The sequence below is a fragment of the Aureobasidium namibiae genome (genome assembly GCF_000721765.1).
Source record: "Aureobasidium namibiae CBS 147.97 unplaced genomic scaffold scaffold_3, whole genome shotgun sequence".
NCBI lineage: Eukaryota > Fungi > Ascomycota > Dothideomycetes > Dothideales > Saccotheciaceae > Aureobasidium > Aureobasidium namibiae.
Genome location: NW_013581206.1, coordinates 673,762 through 691,575, shown reverse-complemented (window position 1 = coordinate 691,575; position 17,814 = coordinate 673,762). Strand labels below are relative to the sequence as shown.

Below are 17,814 nucleotides of genomic sequence, written 5' to 3'. Positions count from 1 at the left end.
TGTCGGCGGCAGAGGCCGAGTCAAAAGGAGCAAAGTCGGGCATCTTCAGGTGAGGGGGCATAGAGAATCGAACATCTGGGTATGTAAAATGAGCGATGAACGTTGCGGCAGTGACGGACAAAACAACAAAGACCCTGCATTTTGAAGCTGCAAGCAGTCGCGAGAGCAGCGCCAACTGGAACGTGCCCACTTAACTTACCGCCAATAATCTCTCCTTCTTCCTCGACACTTTCCGATGTCTTGCGCCCAGCTTGCTTGAACCGTTGCGATAGATGTCGCAGTGTGTCGAGCGAAGACTTTCGTCGTCCGAGTCCTGGCTTTTGCGTCCTCTCGTCGGCCATGCTCGTCTCCAGCGGCCACACAGGTAGGTGTCAAAGTGTCCGTGGGCACGGAAGAGCAGCAGGCGCCAAAATCGGTTCCTATGGTTCCTTGCCGTACTTGTGGAGCAAAGCCAAAAAGCATCGCGCGCGAAGTAGTGGCATGGCCGCAGACCTTATGCAAGTCGCCGAGTGTCCATCTTAAAGTCTAAATTAAAAAGGACATTGCGCCGGCAGCTAGGGATACAGCACGTTAGGCTTCAACGCCCTCTTACCACCCTCAAAGACAGCCAGCACGCGCGCAATCGACCGTGAACCACCCCTGTTATCCGAGCACTGCCTCATATCACTATCTATAGCAGCAATCTCAGCAGGCCGTTTGTCTTGATCGATACAGCAGTGTGCTCAGCCAAGCTGCTATCTTGATTGTGTGTTTGTGTAGTATCTACTTTCGATTTCCGACTACTTTTCTAGCAAGCCTTGTCCGTCATGTTTCAGAATATGTCAAATGATGCTGAATGCGGCATGCAAAGTGTGTGCTGTGAGCAAAGCACGACGGCTTAGAAATTCTTTGAAGCTAGGCTGCCACCGCTTCTTGCAGTTTCTGAAACGCTTCTGGTCGGAATTTAGGCATGATTTTCGTCACCAATGGTCGCGACTCGTCGTCTGTCGAATTCTGTCAGTATATGTGAAGATGAAAGGGGCGCATGTGAAAACATACAATTCCTGTAGAGATCTTCCAAAGCATCGAGTGCCATCTCTCTTGCCGGTGGTCGGAGCAGAATCAAATAATGTAGCGCTTGAACCGCAAGTTGCACTCTCTCTGGATCCTTCGCAAGCCTGACTACCCGCTTGAGAACATCTTGGTTAATGCTGGGGATCTCTGAAAGGAACCTGATGAGGAGTTTGTCTTTGGCGTCCAGGAAAGGTACGATTCCATCTAGAATCTTGAGCATCCACTTCTCGTAGTGCTCCGGAATATACTCTGCTCCCTCGTTTTGTTGCTTCTGTATACGATCGTTGTACCATTCCTCGTTGAGCCAGGAGATGCCAACATCGATGCGTTTTCGGAAATCATCGACGACATACAAGTATAATGAATCCCGTACGGCGTCATTAAGTGAAAACCTGCCTTTCGATAGACTGCTCGACTCGGACTTGAGCTTGCTATCATCTAGTCCAGCAGGAGCGCGTGTGGCAAGACGAGTGACAATCGTGATCCAGGCATCTCGATCGTGGCTGGCTGCCGCGAGACGATTGAACCCAGGTTTGTGAGTTTTACTCGGTGCAGATTGGTCCATTGCGCTCAAGGTGCCAAATACGCGATTGACAGCCCCTTTGCTATACTCCGCAGTCTGTTCTGCAGTCAATGGCGGTGGTGGAGGCAGATTGAACGGTCCCAAAGACACCGGAGCTCGGTCGTTTTCTGGAGGAGCTTGATCGAGATTGTTGGTGATTTGGTCTGTACTTTCCATACCAGGCTCATAGTCCTCGTCTTCGTCGGTCTGAGCGGGGCCAGTACCTGTAACTGCTTGAGCAGCACTCGAAGCCGTGACGGGCCTCGCAGCCAAGGACAAGTATCTTACTTGAACAGCGTTGATAGCAGCGTCCATTTTGGCTTTATCTATAGATTTCAAAAGTGGTGCCACGATGCTCAAAACAACATTGGAAGGAATCACGTTTACATCAAAGTTCCGCAGTCCCTGGTCACTCGTAAGAGTGAAAAGCTGTGCAAGGCTGATAGGTCCTTGTGGTAGCGGCGGAATCTGAGAAGTCGGAGAACTGGGCTGCGGCACTTGTGCACTGAGACGCTGTCGCTTTGCCTCAGACAGACCATCAGTGGGCTCGGCAGGAGCCGCCCTCTTACGGCTTGATTCATCGAACACCTCTATAAGCATATGTCTGAGTCTCTCGATACATTGTTGAATGCGACCAGCGAGAGGGTGGTTGGGGTTCTTTTTGATGATGTTCAACAAGAAAGCAGTTGTCGTGCGAGTCATGGATCGAATCATAACCTTGTGAGTTGGCGAGACAGGTGTTGTGGTAGCGAGCTTGAAGGGGTTGTAATTGAGGACGGTTGAGATGATCTTGTTGGCGACAGAAGGACGGCTCTTGACCAAAGAACCGAGACTGTTCAGAGTAGCGGTTACAAGCAAGGCATCGGTGCTGTTGTCCTGCAATACGCCGAGTAACCTGTCGAGCAAACCCAAGGCTTCAGCTTCCAATGTAGAAGGAGACATGACGGGATGATCGCGGGGGACCAGAGCAAGAGAGACCTCATTTTGTTCAGGCCGTCTTGGATCCGCGATCAAGCCGGGAGTCTGGACCTGAACCACTCTCTGAATGAACTTGACCGAGCAAATGTGAATACCAGGAGGAGCGTTGTGCATCCTACGCAGAATGCTCGACTTGATAGCAGCCATTTTTTGCCATGGTGAGGGATCCTGGGGATTTGTGACAGTCTGGCGGAAGATGAAAGGGTAGATGCTCGCGGCCGTTTGAACTACGCTTTTGATGACGGCAGTGTCCTCATTGGGGCGCTCGAGAAAAGCTTTGAGTGTGTCCAGGACCTGTAGACCTAAGCTCTGCTTGTGTTCCTGGGCGAGCACGGGAGATGCGAATGTTTCGGCGAAGAAGTCGGCGCCCCATCTTCTCAATTCGAGGATGGCATCAGCGCCCACGATTCGAAGAAGGCCAGGGACGACTTGAGGATAGAGAGCAGGGTCGGCGAGGGCAAGGTTCCGGGCAGCATTCAGCTGCTTGATTGTGTCGGCGACGTTTGCTTGAGCAGCCATAGTGGAGGACGGAAGACGCGCCGAAGACGTCACGCAGACGGGGTTGAGTTCAGTGACAGCTAAGTCCAATGCGACATGAGGCACGTGTCAAGCAGCTCTGAGGGCTCTCCAGAGGTTGTGGAAGTGGAGTCGGCCGTGTCGACAGGCGACCAAGGAAGAATGGCGATGGAAAGCGCAATGCGATGTGGTCGAAGAATATGTGATGAAGCTCTCTTGCTCTCGACTTGAGGCTCGCTCGACGCGCGGGAAAGCAGCCACGACCCTCGCCGGTCTTGCTTGGCACTTGCCCTTCTCGAACATGTGAATCGTGCCTTCCCTCTGCAGTCCGATTTAATTATTTTACGACTCGAGCAAACATGCCTCTTGGAAAGTACGCAGTGTCTGGTCCTCGTCACAGAATCTCGCCCATTGACTCGACCGCAGGATCCCTCAGTCGTCGTACTACGACAAGTACAACAGGCCCACCGCCGCTCTCTACCGTGCCCGTCAGCCGTACATTATCAAGAATGCCCTGACCGGTCTGGCCATCTTTGGCTTCGCTATCGGTGTTTGTTCGTTGCCTCTGCCTCCTCTCTATCTGTCCGGTTCAACTTGACTGACCCGCCACCGCAGACTCGTTCACCATTCGCGCCGTCGCCCAGGATGACTTTGAAGATGTCGTCGTTCCCGATGCACCCGCCACTCCTGGCCACGCTCCTCACACCAGCAACGTGAGACAAGTCGCTTCCAAGTAAACTTTGGATCGAACCCGATCCGAAATCTGTATCACCACCTGTACATTCAATCCGGCATGGGCAAGGCGCAAATGGAGTTATGGGAAGCCTGCCTCGATCTAGCAGCGGTGGCAGCAGCAACACTTTTTGTTTCACACGAGCCACGAATTACAAAAGATACAAAAGGAAAACATGAAATTCGCTTGTTTGGCATGGTATATCTACATCAACACGGTCTCGACGCCAGTGGGAAGGTGGCCCTTGAAAGGGTGCTCGCTGGGGACTTTGTTGTCCTTGATCTGCTGCAGCTTCTTTGCGTTGGCCTCGTTGGCCTCCTTTTCGAACTTGGCAATGACTTGTGACATGTCGGCGTAGTGGCCGGCGGGCACGTTGTGAGGAGCTCCAGTGTTGAGGATTCTGCCGACAGAACTTTGTTAGCCTTCCAATTCTCTTCGCGTATCTTTCCTGTATCTGTTCTCGCATCATAGTATCCTTCTCTTTCTCCTGATGTAACACCTGTGTTTCCTGATGCCGTGTTGGAGGGAAGTGCAAAGAGATTCGAACGTACTCAGGGAACCTCAAGGTGACGTTCTGGGCGCGCTGGGTGTTGGCAAACAGGTTGCGGTCTGCAGCAGCCTGCTCAAGAGCATCGGTGTGGAGAGCGGCGATGTGAGCAGCGTCCTTTCTGTAACCGTCGTAGCTGTTGATGACGCGGGTGAGGTATTTGTGCTCGTAGTGGCCGGGACCAGAGAACTTGTACATGAGGAAGCCGATCGGAACGAGGGACAAGGCCATGAAGAATCCGCTCTGTCTCCTCCATCAGTCTACAGTCTCTTGTATCCTCCCATGACACGTACTCCGAGCTTCTCCTCCTCAGGATACTTGATGCTGCCGGCGGCTGGGGCTTCGTGGTGGGCATGGCGTTTTGTTTGCTGACGGGTAACTGCGCGCGCAGTTTGCGCAGCGCTTCTTCTGAAGGCCTGCATGTTGTGTGGTGTAGACAAGCCCAATCGCTATGCTAGCCAGTCGTTCTCTTGGTCCCAGTCGAGTGATGTCGAATCGTCCTTGGCGCGGTTTTGCCGGCCCGAGCGCAAAGCGTGGAGGACGATCCAATCAGAAGCACTTTGAATATAAATGCGACTATACAGTAGTTGAAGAGAACTACGAAGATTATCATTCACTCGATAGTAGGCAAGGCACAAAAGTAGATTGCATGATATCAGTGTAACATCCGTCGTGATGTGGAAGCAGGCATGGGCAGGAAATTTGAGGCGACATTCACGATCATTAGACAACCACCCGACACTATGACAATAATCATATCTTGTTTGTTTCGAGAACATCATATGGGGTTCAGACGAAACATTCGATTGCGCTGACTACTTCGTCGCGCATCTAAATGAATACGAAAGTGGTGTATAGAATGAAACTTGGTCGAGGATAGTCTGCCCAAGCTGTATTATCACTCCTTCTTTGAATACGCGCATGCGCGTTCCAAGACCATTGCAAGTATGGGTGACTGCATTCATGGTTCCGCGAAGCGAACCTCACTAACGAGTTGCGGTCGTTCCTGCCGGGGGATCCGAGCAGCCTTTCAAAAGTCCGTCCTGTGAGTACCGTAGGCGCCTGAACCTTTGGTTGATATACCTTTATCATCTCGCTTTTCGTGTGGAATCCAAACTCCGCGCTTCGAAGAAAAGAGCTGCATTATGCATGTCCAACGCCAGTAAAGATGCATCCATTCCCGCAGCAAACTCCATTAATTTCAAGGCTTTGACGAGATCGGTGCGCGGGCCAGTACGTGACAAGTCGTCAGGCGTGTTGGTGTGTGAGAAAACCAAGATGGGTGGTCTCTCATTGCACGAAGTTCCTCAGCTTCATCATCTCGTCAAGTAGCTCCTGCAGCTCCTCATCTGAGATCTTGCCTTCAAGTGAGGGCACCAGTGTCTTTGCTTCCTCAGCGGAATCAGGGCATAGACTTCCTTTTGATACGGTCAGTAAACAAACAGGTACAGCGGTAGTCAAGTAAACTCACCGAGCTGACTGCGCTCAAAGCGCTCGAGCTCGGTGCGGGTTGTGAGCAACTGTTCGACGGCAGTGACGTGTTCCTGCTGCTTGAAGCGCGCGAACAACTCGAGGTATTCCTGGGTTTTGAGAAGTGTCTCGGACTCGGTGACCTTTTGCTTGATGTTGCGCCTGCGAGTCGTGACTGCGTTGATGATGGTACGGGCTTCGGATAAGTTCAGCGCGGGCACCTGCTGGAACTCTCCCAGACGCAGGATCGCAGTAGCCTCTTCGTCTCCAGTGGGGGCTCTCTTTGGACGCGAGATCATGCGAGGCTGTTCAGCGGGTGCGCCGGGGTTGGCCATCTTGTCTGGAGCGATTGGAATGGAGGGGACTCGGTCGACGACGAAGGGCGGCGACTGAGGACTAAGGATGCGATGATCGACGACAATGATGTGATGTGCGACGACGATGTGTGTCTGGAGGCCACTGTTGATTTCAAGTTCAAAGCGCCAGCGAGAGGCTCTTGGCATGGACTTCGCGGACGGGAATTCCAAAACTCCTCGACCGATCCCTCACTCCTTCACATGGCCGTATATCACTATGGCTACGAGGATACAATTCATGTCAGACCTTCACTTGGAAAAACGCAAGTACGACTACGACATTCCTTGCGCTGCATCCCATCTGGCCCTCGTTGGAGATATTGGACGCTTTTGTGACTACGACGACTATGCCGGTTTCCTAAGACTTCAGTGTCAGATTTTTGATCGTGTACTCTTGGTTGCCGGCAACAATGAATACTACGGCTCGTCGCGACAAGAAGGACTGGATGCTGCGAACATGCTGGTGCAAGATCCGACCTTGCAAAAGAAGCTGGTGTTTTTGAATCGTACGAGAATCGACCTAGCAGGATCCAATATCATCGTGCTGGGGTGCACCCTTCACTCTCACATTCAACCCGATTGCGCTCAATTGAACAAAGATTTCGGATGTATCAGGGATTGGTCCATCGAGAATCATAACAGAGAACATGAGCTAGACGTCGAGTGGTTGCGTACATCACTTCGACACATTGCTGACACGGATCCTCATAAGGAGGTCATCATACTCACTCATCACGCCCCATCGTTCAAGGACACATGTCATCCTATGCACGAGAACAACGCTGTGAGTCAATGCTTTTGCAGTAATACGCTGGATGCCTTTCGAACGTGGAGAGGTCACGAACAAGTGAGCAATTGGGTATTCGGACATACACATTGGAACGCTCGTTTCATGTGTGGGAACACGACGGTACAAAGCAATTGTCTGCCGAACCAACCTCGTAATCTCACTTGGTGGCAGAGATATCTGATGTATAGACCGTTCGACCCACGCGCAGTCATTGATAGCCGTCTGGCACGATCTTGGAGTGATTGGATTTTTGGCAGGTAGGATGCATAGAATTTTTGGGCTTCCGCCTGGTGCAACTTCATCCATGAATGACCAGGTTTCGTGAAAACACTTGTGATTTCAGGAGACACTTGTTTGAAACTGTGTACTCGGTGCTTCAACTGTGACTGCGACCCGGACATGTGCATGGGGAGAGGATGGAGAGATTAGATCGGCACTGTCAGGGACGAGTAATACGGGGAATTTGCATGGAGCTTCGGCCATTCGGCGCCATGGATTCCACGCGTGTGCAACACGCTCACCAAGCATTGGAAGTCAGGGCAAGCATTCAGAGCCAAACGAAGAGCTGATGCAAGAGTATGGCTGCAAAAGTATGGCTGCAGCCGAGTAGCAAGCTAGGGCTCGACACAACAGTGGCAGCAACAGGGCTAGGGTCGGAATCTGCATTGGTTCTTCCTCAGATTCCTTGTGTCTCGTGGAATTCGCTTTCTCAGCCAAACAGCGTTTGCGAGTCACGACTTCTTCTCGTGCGTGTCCTTGGCGCCCCGGGGCTCTCTCGAGCATTATTCCTCCTTTGAAGCTCGTGCTTTTGACTATTTACCTACAAACACCCTACACTCTTGGCCGCTCCACGCAGGCTCTCTCTACCTCGACTCCTGGAACAACGTCCCATGCGGTCGCTATCCAGTCTTCCAACGAGCAGGCGCTGCGTCCGCCCAGACTAAAGACACACAATCGCCCGCCGCCTCCTGACCCTCCGCAACTGCCTGTCCTTGTTTTGATGATATCCTACTCAACCCCATCTCGCTCGACGCTTCAACCCAAGTAGCCGCTGCTACCTTACGCTCGCTCTTTTCCTGTGTTCGCAATCTCTCTTAATACACCATGGGTCTACCCACCGACCACCCCACCCAGCACGACGCTGATGATCATCCCTATCCGTCCGACATCGCGTTACCACCATCTCGCACCAACACCTTTGAGTCTCCCAGCGACTCGCCTTCAAGACCCGCTACAGACGCAGAATCTCAGCTTGAATTGGCGTCTCGTCACAGACCAAAGCGCAGCCTAGACGTCAAGGACGACCGGCCTGCCGACACTCAGATCTCACCTTCGCGGGACCGCTCTCGACCCAATGGAAAACAGTCTAACAGGATATGCGCAAAATGTGGTGGCCACCTGACCGGCCAATTCGTCCGCGCTTTGGGCGGTACCTACCATCTCGAGTGCTTCACCTGCCACGTCCGTACATCTGAAATATGAATCTCTATATAATTGCTGACTGTGTTTAGGACTGCGGTAAAGTTGTCGCATCTAAATTCTTCCCCGTCCCAGAACAGCCTCCGAATCAATACCCTCTTTGCGAAACGGATTACTTCCGCAGACTGGATTTGCTCTGCCATGCCTGTGGAGGCGCCCTCCGCGGATCCTACATCACTGCGCTCGACCGCAAATACCACATCGAACATTTTACCTGCTCTGTATGCCCGACCGTCTTTGGCGCTCAGGACAGCTACTACGAACACGAGGGAAACGTATACTGCCACTACCATTACTCGACCAAATTCGCTCAACGCTGCAATGGCTGTCACACCGCCATCTTGAAACAGTTCGTCGAAATCTTCCGCAATGGTCAAAATCAGCATTGGCACCCGGAGTGTTATATGATTCACAAATACTGGAACGTTCGGCTGCATCAGGGTGATTCTGCAGATGAACCTCTGGATTCTGAGGAGAATGCCACAGAAGAGATGCGAAAGATTGTCAAAGAAAGCGAGGAGAGCGTTGAGGAAAAAGTACTTTGGATATGGCGCACGCTCTCATCCTTCGAAGAGAAATCAGCGACATGCATCTCTGATATGTTATTACATGTCAGCAATGGCGCCTACGTTGATGGAGTCATGACGGCCAAGAGATTCATTACACACGTCGACCTGCTCTTCTCCGCAGCGGACAATCTAGATCAAGTCCTGCAGTCTCACACAGCAAAGGGTACGTTCATTTGTCGTATAGTTTGTTTCATGCTTACTGACTCTTCCCAGGTCTTTCCTATTCGAGAGAGGCCAAACTTCTGTGCAAGAAGGTGGTCGCGTTCTTCCAGTTGCTTGCTGAATCCCAAGAGACTGGCGTGAGGCGATTGGGTGTCACTCAAGAGCTTCTGTCCCTTGTCACAGGTTTGGCGCATTATCTCAAGCTTCTAATCCGCATCTGTCTTCAGGGCGCCTTGAAGTTGGAACGCGAAACCAACAGCCAAGAGGGGCTAACCAACTTCCTGGACGAGATCGGCGCTCTTGACGACAGACTCGCTATCGAAGAAGACAAAGACCCAAGAAGTGGAACAGAAAATTTCGTTGCACGATCTGCTGACAACTGCGCTGTCTGCGACAAGTCAGTCGAGGACAAGTGCTTTGTACGCAGAGACCGAAGATTTCATGCACAATGCCTTACTTGCAGCAAGTGCTCGAAACCTCTCCCCGACGAACATTCACTAGCAAGATGGGACGAGTCTTCTCAAAAACTCTTCTGCGATCGCCATGCCGGGAGCTCGAGCGAGGGTGATCTCGTCTTTGTCACGCGCCTTCAACAATACGTACATCTTCTTCGTGTCGCTCATGCAAGGCTACTTGCTACACTACGTACAAGCGGTGCTTTGCCTCATACTTCAGATGATCCAAACCTTACAGACTATGATTCCAACCGCGGACATCGTGTGTCACCAAAGGGTTCCATGGACCCGCCGTTGCTCAGGTCGAACACCCGATCCAAGTCTTATGCCGGATCAACCAAGCGTGAGCACTCACCATCGTACGAACAGACACTTGGAGACATCCGAAGGTTGCGATCTACGCGCATGGAAAAGAACATTTCAACAACAAATCACAAGGCCCGTACATCCAGAATAATCGATGGTCCCGAAGGCCTGCATGGCAACCCGGAGGACAGATTCGAACGCCGCCAAACCGGCAATTTCCAGATTGTTGAAGATGGTGAAGCCGGTGGATCGCGCATGTCGCAACTTCAATTCGGAAACCATGAATCCATGACCCTGGACGATATTCCGAGGATTGTGCAGGCACAGCAAACGAGAGAGCAAAGGCCAAACGCCTCGAAGTTCCATCGTGGCCCGATGATACCTCAGGAACCAAGACCAAAGCTTGTCAACAACGGTCACACACGACACGTCTCGCTTGGTAACGAAGATAAGCCAGCTCTTGGGGAAGGTGGAGCTTTGAAGACAAAGAAGTACTTCTCCGAGCTTTCAGCACTTGAGTATTTCATCGTTCGACACGTAGCCGTACTTTCGATGGAACCTCTTCTTGAGGGCCACTTCAACCAAGAAGAATTGCTTGATCTTATCGAGACAAAGAGACCCACGTTCTGGGGCAAGTTTGGAAAGGCCTTCAAGCCTGAGGCAGGCAAGAAGTCCAAAGGCAACAAGCGGGGCATATTTGGCGTGTCTCTCGAGCAGTTGGTTGAGAAAGACTATGCAGAATCAACAGACGGCATCGGGCCCGGTGCTTTGCGGATACCTGTTCTCATCCAGGACGCCATATCCGCGATGCGAATGATGGACATGTCGGTTGAGGGTGTTTTCCGCAAGAACGGTAACATCAAGAGACTCAACGATGTCAAAGAAGAAATTGACTCCAAGGAAATGGTGGACGTCGATCTCACGAAAGAGAACCCAGTGCAAGTCGCTGCACTTCTGAAGAAGTTCCTACGAGAGCTGCCAGACCCGCTTATGACATTCAAACTGCACAAGTTGTGGTTGATTTCACAGAGTAAGTTTATCAGATCACACATCAGCCAGGAGCCTTTTACTAACCGCTATTCAGGGATCACTGACGAAGAGACACGGCGACGAGTACTCCACCTTACATGCTGTCTTCTGCCGAAAGCACATAGAGACACGATGGAAGTGCTGTTCAACTTTATGCAATGGGTGTCTTCGTTCTCCCACATTGACGAAGAATCTGGCAGCAAGATGGACGTTCACAATCTCGCCACTGTGATGGCACCTAACATCTTACACTTGGGGAAACGCGATGTCCCCTTGGATGACAACTTGCTCGCGATCGAGGCGGTGCACTCACTCATTGAGTACAACGAGTACATGTGCGAGGTAAGTCTTCGATGCCTTTCTTCAACATTTACCATAATGCTAACACTCTTCGAAGGTGCCAGAAGATTTAGCTCTCATCCTCAACGACTCCACTTTGTTCTCTGCCAGCGCCGATATCACGACCAAGGAAATCCTGAAGCGATATGGCGACCGTACGAAGGGGCCCTCGAGTACACCAGGAGATGTAGCTCCACCACCACAATCTACGACGCCCAAATCTCGTGAAAGCAGGGGTAGTGCACCCGTCGTCACTCGTGTTGACACAGATGCCGAACAGGCAAACGCGTGGGGTAATGAGGCCAGTGTTCGTCATGTGGCAGCGGACCTGCCACCACAGCCGCCTTTTGCCATGCACCCGAACAAGTCTTCTGAAAGTCAGGGAAGTCCCACCAGGAACGGCAACCGCAACAGCGGGTATACACCAAGGCCTATGGGTGTGACTTAAGCTGGGATATCTTCTCAATCGGTGGTAACCTTGAATACAACTGAAGCGATGATATCCATTGTTTCCACGCATTCTCTACCACCGTGCAAGATGTCAGTCATTCGTTTCCGGCACCCTGTATGAGAGCCGCCATCATCAGAACATTCGCACATGTGTTTCGATTGCAATGAGTTCTCTTGGAGGGCGGACTGTTTGTTTTCTTCTCCCCCTTTTCATCTTCACTTCTTACCACCTTTTTACCTCTGTTGAGTCGACAAATCTTTTCTTCTTTTCCTTGTTGTTTTCGCTGTTAGTCTCACTCCGTCATCCGTTTTGAGTAGGCGCCTTTTCTTTTTCCATCATCAAGCTCATCATCAGTATGGTCAACAGCATCGCTTTTGGGCACAGTTGATAGTTTCCAACTTCTCTTACTCCTTTTGTTGGATTGAAAGACGAGCCTCGGTCGTCAGGACAAACCTGTAGACGGGTCGAGCAAAATGCATCATCATCTACAGTCTACCTATGTCCACAATTTCTAGTTTGCATGTGATGCATGGTCCTGCTTTCGATGCTTACTGGCATTGCACAGGACAATGAGTGTGATGCGGCAAAAGCTGTCGTCTCAAGCTATTCCCGAGAACTCTAGCGATTAGTGGCACGTCTCTGGTGTCTTCTGTCATGCGCAGTATCTTTAAATTCAGTAAATAACCAGCATGTGGTGATGGGTGGGAGATAAGGCATGGTGACTCTTGGAGCAGGCAGCCCGAGTTCGGAGGCTGACAAACGCCTCGGCTGATGGCGTCAGATTCAAGGACCATGACTTTTCCACCAGAGAGCATTGTAATCATTCACACTTGTCTCCTCCTTTGCAAAAACGACAGAGAAGACATCATGTCGACACCTCGAGCAGCCAGGCAACTTGCCAATGGACTGTTCCGCCGAACCAACCCTCGAACACGCTTCCTCCCCATCCACCGCAGCTTGCACAGCACACCCACACTGCCCTCGCAAGCAGCCGCTGGCCAACCCATAGTCGAAGCAGAAAGACCTTCGGAGATTCCAGTCGTGAACCCACCGCTCAGCTTCCCCTGCTTGGATGCTTTGGACAAAAAAACGCAGACTTTGACAAACAAGCGATCGTTATCTGGACCCGAGCCGTCGTACGCACCCGGTGCTACCGAGACTTTCCACTGCCCTTCGCCGCTCTTACTGGACTGGGGCGGTGTATTGCCTTCCTTCGACATCGCTTACGAGTCCTGGGGCACCCTCAATGCCGACAAGAGCAATGCTATCTTGCTGCATACTGGATTGAGTGCTAGTAGCCATGCAAAGAGCACTCCTGCCAACTCCAAGCCGGGTTGGTGGGAGAAGTTCATTGGGCCCGGTGCTCCTATTGATACGGACAAGTACTTTGTCATCTGCACTAATGTGCTGGGAGGTTGTTACGGCAGTACTGGACCTAGTTCTAAGGATCCGTTGGCTGGCGATCAGCCGTACGCCACTCGTTTTCCTATCTTGACTATGCAGGATATGGTGAGAGCGCAGTTTCGTCTGCTCGACTGGATGGGCATTGAGAAGTTGTACGCTTCTGTTGGCTCCAGTATGGGCGGCATGCAGAGTTTGGCTGCGTCTGTCCTGCACCCTGAGCGAGTGGGCAAACTCGTTAGTATTTCTGGCTGTGCTAGGAGTCACCCCTACAGCGTAGCCATGCGCCATACCCAACGTCAAGGTATGCCATCCCTTACTCTCTCTTCTTGCCTTGGTCAACGCTGACACCATCCGCAGTCCTCATGAACGACCCAGCCTGGTCCTCCACACGCGGAAACTACTACTCCGCCATCCCACCCCATGCCGGCATGAAACTCGCCCGCGAAATCGCAACCGTAACCTACCGCAGCGGTCCAGAATGGGAATTGCGATTCGGCCGCCGCCGCGCCGACCCTTCCAAACCTCCTGCTTTGTGTCCAGACTTTTTGATCGAAACATATCTCGATCACGCGGGAGAAAAATGGTGTTTGGAGTATGATGCCAACAGTTTGTTATATGTGTCCAAAGCTATGGATTTGTTTGACTTGGGCAAGGAACACATGGATATGCTGGAGGGCGTAAGGGCATCAAATGCGCACAAGTTGGTGCAGTTTGGTGCTGATAAACCTACGCCGAAACCAGAGGTTGGGGCTGCAGACCTCTGTAACTTGACGTTGCCGGATACACCTTACGAAGAGCAAGAGTCGACTGCAGAAATCATGGATCAGGATACTGGCAGCATCAAAGCTGCTGTCAAGACCGATGAGCCACCGGCTGATTTGGTCAAGGGATTGCAAGGCTTGAGGGATATTCCTGCGTTGGTGTTGGGTGTGGCGAGTGATATTCTGTTTCCTGCTTGGCAGCAGAGGGAGATTGCTGCTGCGTTGAGAAAGGTAGGAAACAGGAAGGTCACGCATGTTGAGCTTGGAGAAGACAGAAGTCTGTTCGGTCATGACACCTTCTTGCTTGATCTCGAGGGTGTTGGAGGTGAGATCAAGAGGTTCTTGGATTAGGATGAGATGAGAGGAGTGGATGTATAGCATCATGAACAAAAGCATAGCGAGTTTTCTTTTCGTCAAATGTCGAGTAACTCAAAAGTGTTCATCTCAAAGTGTCTTGTAAGAATATACTTGGTATTGTGTTTTTCATCTCATGGTCTATGGGTATCGTAGTATACTTTGAGTGCCCTCTAGACATCCTCAAACTCCATGTCATCCTCATCCGACTCTGCATTGGCATCCACAGCAGGAGCCACACTAGCCAACGGCTTAGCGTCCTCAGCCTCTTGCTCAGTCTTGACACGTTTGGCATCCGGACCCTCAGCCTCTTCGACTTTGATATCCGGCACGCTGGCGCCAGGAGGCACATCTTCAAACTCGTCTTCCTCGTCTTCGTCTTCTTCCTCTTCCTCTTCTACTCTTGCTCTCTCTTGCTCTGCGCGGTACGCGGCCCAGTAATCATCCATGACTGCGTCGTCTCTGCCTGGCGTACCTCCCAATTTCTTGTCGTCTGCTGCGTCGTCGACTGACAAACCTCCTGCGTGAGCTTCCCTTTCTCTTTGTTCTCTCAGCTCCTTTGCACCTGCCGTTGTCATGTCGCCAGAAACCGTCGACCTCGTAAGCCATTCTGGCAAAGCGTTTTGCTTGGCCTCCTTTTCGCGCTTGATGCGCGCGGCCTCCGGATCTGGTTTCGTGGTGACATCGTCTTCGAGTTGTACCTTGACTTTGTCGGGCGCCAGAGTCAAGCCCTTGGAGCCTGCGATTGACGGCTTGACTTCCTCTGCTATTCTTGTTGGACGATCTGGGTGTGCGTCACCCCTGTTGATAGGCAAGTGCAATGACAACGCCGTGTCAAAGTCATTCTCCGGTACATTCGCCTGATCGATTTCGCGGAGCAGGGCTTCGATGGCGGCGACTTGGGTGTTGAGGCGCATTTTGCTCTCGTTTTCTTGCAGGTCTTCGTTTACGGGATCCAGAGGGTGTTCGCAGAGATGGCAGAGGAAGCTTCCAGAAAGCGGATCGATGTTGTCCATGACTTCGAGGTCTGTATACTGGCTCTTGCACCGCGGGCATTCCAGGTCCTTTTTCTCAGTGGTAGGCGCGCCCATACTATCGATGTGCTTTGACAGCTTACTCAAGCGATACTTGATGGCATCAATCGCCGGGTGGAAATGCAACCAATACCAATCTACATGCTTGACATGCTCTCTGTTTTTGAAATTTGGATTTGTAGATGGGGGAGGAGCATCTTCTTTTTTCTCAGCGCGGGTTTGGACAGAGATGAGACCTGCGTCTTTGAGCTTGCCGCATTGCTTGCGTAGTTCTTTTCTGTTGGTGCCTAGACAGTGGGCGAGGTCGGCGTCTGTGAGGGTGCTGTGGATGCCGAGGGCGTCGACGATGAGGACGTCTTCGGTTGTGTAGAATGCGCGGGCGGTTATGCGGAGGAGGTTTTTGGCGAGATCCATGGTTGTGAAAGGGTTGGAGGGTCGAGAGATGTGATGGGTGCCTCGTAGGGCTTGTGGTGCGGCTGTGCTCTAGTTTCTTTGTTGTGTATGCATGGACGGCAAATTAGTGTGGGCTTCGAGTTTTCGTTCGGTGTTTGGTGAAGGTGATTATCAAGAGGTTGTGTAAACAGTGGACAAGGTTGACTTCTTTGTCGAAGCTCGAGAAGCACATGCATATCATGGAGCAGCTGTGATTTCCCGTTTGAAGACATAGTATTATATTGGACTTAGATTTTACTTCATCCAATCATCTGTCGCAGTGGTTTAGTGGTAAAATTCGTGCTTGCCATGCACGAGCCCCGTGTTCGATTCACGGCTGCGACATTCGTTTTGTCTTCTGCTCAGTCTCGTCCTCAAGTGGGCTCCTTGTTTTGTTCGTTCAGTCCTCTCGGGCATAACGACACTGCAATTTTGACGCACTGATTGCTAACCAATACCTACAGCGAAGGCTGATATGACCACTCGTCACCTTTGAAACTTATTGCAGCTCATGAAGACCCATCTCCTGTTGAGCTCTGGGTTAATTGTGATTGCTTCATACCCTCCTACATGCAAAGATGTGTCACGCAGATAGCTACAGAAATGCACGGTGTTTTTAGTAACAAAGAGTTGTCCACAGAGAGTCGTGATGTTGTCGTTTTTCCTTGGACTTTGGTACCATCTAGAAGACCAGCTATAGAAATGCACGGTTCTTTGACTGTATATCAGGCATTCACTGAGAGTCGTAAAACTATCCACTCTCTATGGATCTCGCTACCGTCTCGCAAGGACTGTGCATTCCTACAGCTACATGGGTGACATATCTTTGCACACGGGGAAGACATATCTCAGAAATCAAGGTATGTCCCTCGATCTCGAAACTCCTACAATGCAGCATATCCCTTATCCACATCTTCAGCCTTGACCTCCTTCTTCTCAACCTCATCACCCTCCTTCTTCTCACCCCAAACAACCATGCTCTTCGTTTTCGCATCCCACTTCATAACATCTCCATCACCCACATTATACCTATAATAATTCTCTGTCCCTCCCGCAACCATAGCCCTCCTAAACGTAATATTGATCCTTCCATTCCCACTTTCACCTCCTTTGCGTTTGGGTATGCTGTGCAACCATTTACCCTGCGTGCTTCCCCTCATCAGCACCATGTCTCCACTGCCTAGGGGAAGCTTCAGAGGTTTGGTTTCCGAGGCTATTGCAGCGGCCGACTTTGTGTCAGAGGGCGGAGTGGGTTTGTGCTTGAGCAGAAAGTCGCGCTTGGCTCCGAGGCTGAAGGAGGCGATTGCGGGATCCACGCCTAGGAAGCGTTCGTCGTCGCTGTGGTAGGATATGCTGTCGTCGCCGGTGGCGTAGTAGTTTACAAGACAGAAGTTGTAGCGTTGGTCTGTTGCTGCTTCTGTGAGTTTGCGCAGGAGGTCAAGACAGTGGGGTATCGGTCGTGGTTTGCATGTCTTGTAGCGATCCTTTGGGATCGGCTTTCTGGTAGTCGCGTCGATCAGGGAGCCATCGGGTAGGAATGAAGAGGTTTCATCCACACCGAATACAGTCGTGAAGCGTGGCGTATTGATGTCTGTTTCGATGGGTCCACGCTTGATCTTGTACTTGACACGGTAAAAGAACAATTCTCCGCGTAAAAACTCAAAGAGAGGCGTTGATATCGAGCCAGGGATATATGGTTGGAAGTACAAGAGATCCAAGTCCGGTTGATCGATTATCGCTTTGCCTTCTGCTTCTGGGGCGAAGTTTAGAAGGTCGCTGATTTCTGGTGGCAATTGTGGTACGGTGAAGGGATATGTTGAGTGACTTGAAGGCGCATCTTTCGAGTCCGTAAGAGAAATCTTGGCCTTCTTTGGCGATGGATTGAAGAATGTGTCCAGTGTTCTTTTCGACATTGTGGTTCTGGTGATGTGGTGTGGAATCAAGTAGAGAGAATGCTCGCTCAGGAAGACGCGACGTGAACGCGCCAGCATTTCGATGACGTCGATGGAACAAAGACCCGATTTATGATTTCAC

The 17,814-nt window shown here is 51.3% G+C and overlaps 9 protein-coding genes across 9 annotated transcripts; 4 read left to right on the top strand and 5 right to left on the bottom strand.

The window, feature by feature from the left end:
- Positions 1-894: 894 nt before the first annotated feature.
- On the bottom strand, positions 895-3,112 carry M436DRAFT_79289 (uncharacterized protein; the record flags this gene model as incomplete). Its single annotated transcript, XM_013575035.1, has 2 exons — positions 895-983; positions 1,039-3,112. The coding sequence occupies 2 exons, from the start codon at positions 3,110-3,112 to the stop codon at positions 895-897; spliced, it is 2,163 nt and encodes a 720-aa protein (XP_013430489.1).
- A 356-nt stretch (positions 3,113-3,468) lies between these two features.
- M436DRAFT_79288 (uncharacterized protein) lies at positions 3,469-3,846 on the top strand (the record flags this gene model as incomplete). The annotated part of the gene is made up of 3 exons (XM_013575034.1): positions 3,469-3,482; positions 3,536-3,663; positions 3,725-3,846. The coding sequence occupies 3 exons, from the start codon at positions 3,469-3,471 to the stop codon at positions 3,844-3,846; spliced, it is 264 nt and encodes an 87-aa protein (XP_013430488.1).
- Positions 3,847-4,046: 200 nt separating this feature from the next.
- Positions 4,047-4,811, bottom strand: M436DRAFT_39761 (uncharacterized protein; the record flags this gene model as incomplete). The annotated part of the gene is made up of 3 exons (XM_013574606.1): positions 4,047-4,242; positions 4,394-4,632; positions 4,683-4,811. The coding sequence occupies 3 exons, from the start codon at positions 4,809-4,811 to the stop codon at positions 4,047-4,049; spliced, it is 564 nt and encodes a 187-aa protein (XP_013430060.1).
- An 868-nt stretch (positions 4,812-5,679) lies between these two features.
- On the bottom strand, positions 5,680-6,194 carry M436DRAFT_61307 (polymerase II polypeptide D; the record flags this gene model as incomplete). Its single annotated transcript, XM_013574843.1, has 2 exons — positions 5,680-5,807; positions 5,861-6,194. The coding sequence occupies 2 exons, from the start codon at positions 6,192-6,194 to the stop codon at positions 5,680-5,682; spliced, it is 462 nt and encodes a 153-aa protein (XP_013430297.1).
- Positions 6,195-6,432: 238 nt separating this feature from the next.
- Positions 6,433-7,623, top strand: M436DRAFT_70426 (uncharacterized protein; the record flags this gene model as incomplete). The annotated part of the gene is made up of 2 exons (XM_013574940.1): positions 6,433-7,262; positions 7,620-7,623. 2 exons carry the CDS (start codon positions 6,433-6,435, stop codon positions 7,621-7,623), a joined length of 834 nt encoding a protein of 277 aa, XP_013430394.1.
- A 486-nt stretch (positions 7,624-8,109) lies between these two features.
- On the top strand, positions 8,110-11,792 carry M436DRAFT_61306 (GTPase-activating protein-like protein of the rho/rac family; the record flags this gene model as incomplete). Its single annotated transcript, XM_013574842.1, has 5 exons — positions 8,110-8,466; positions 8,517-9,216; positions 9,267-11,006; positions 11,061-11,347; positions 11,403-11,792. 5 exons carry the CDS (start codon positions 8,110-8,112, stop codon positions 11,790-11,792), a joined length of 3,474 nt encoding a protein of 1,157 aa, XP_013430296.1.
- Positions 11,793-12,662: 870 nt separating this feature from the next.
- M436DRAFT_39790 (homoserine O-acetyltransferase) lies at positions 12,663-14,311 on the top strand (the record flags this gene model as incomplete). Its single annotated transcript, XM_013574613.1, has 2 exons — positions 12,663-13,500; positions 13,557-14,311. The coding sequence occupies 2 exons, from the start codon at positions 12,663-12,665 to the stop codon at positions 14,309-14,311; spliced, it is 1,593 nt and encodes a 530-aa protein (XP_013430067.1).
- Positions 14,312-14,487: 176 nt separating this feature from the next.
- Positions 14,488-15,762, bottom strand: M436DRAFT_40137 (uncharacterized protein; the record flags this gene model as incomplete). Its single annotated transcript, XM_013574679.1, has 2 exons — positions 14,488-14,616; positions 14,665-15,762. 2 exons carry the CDS (start codon positions 15,760-15,762, stop codon positions 14,488-14,490), a joined length of 1,227 nt encoding a protein of 408 aa, XP_013430133.1.
- A 902-nt stretch (positions 15,763-16,664) lies between these two features.
- On the bottom strand, positions 16,665-17,693 carry M436DRAFT_40298 (DNA repair family protein-like protein; the record flags this gene model as incomplete). Its single annotated transcript, XM_013574703.1, has 1 exon — positions 16,665-17,693. One exon carries the CDS (start codon positions 17,691-17,693, stop codon positions 16,665-16,667), a length of 1,029 nt encoding a protein of 342 aa, XP_013430157.1.
- Positions 17,694-17,814: the final 121 nt, after the last annotated feature.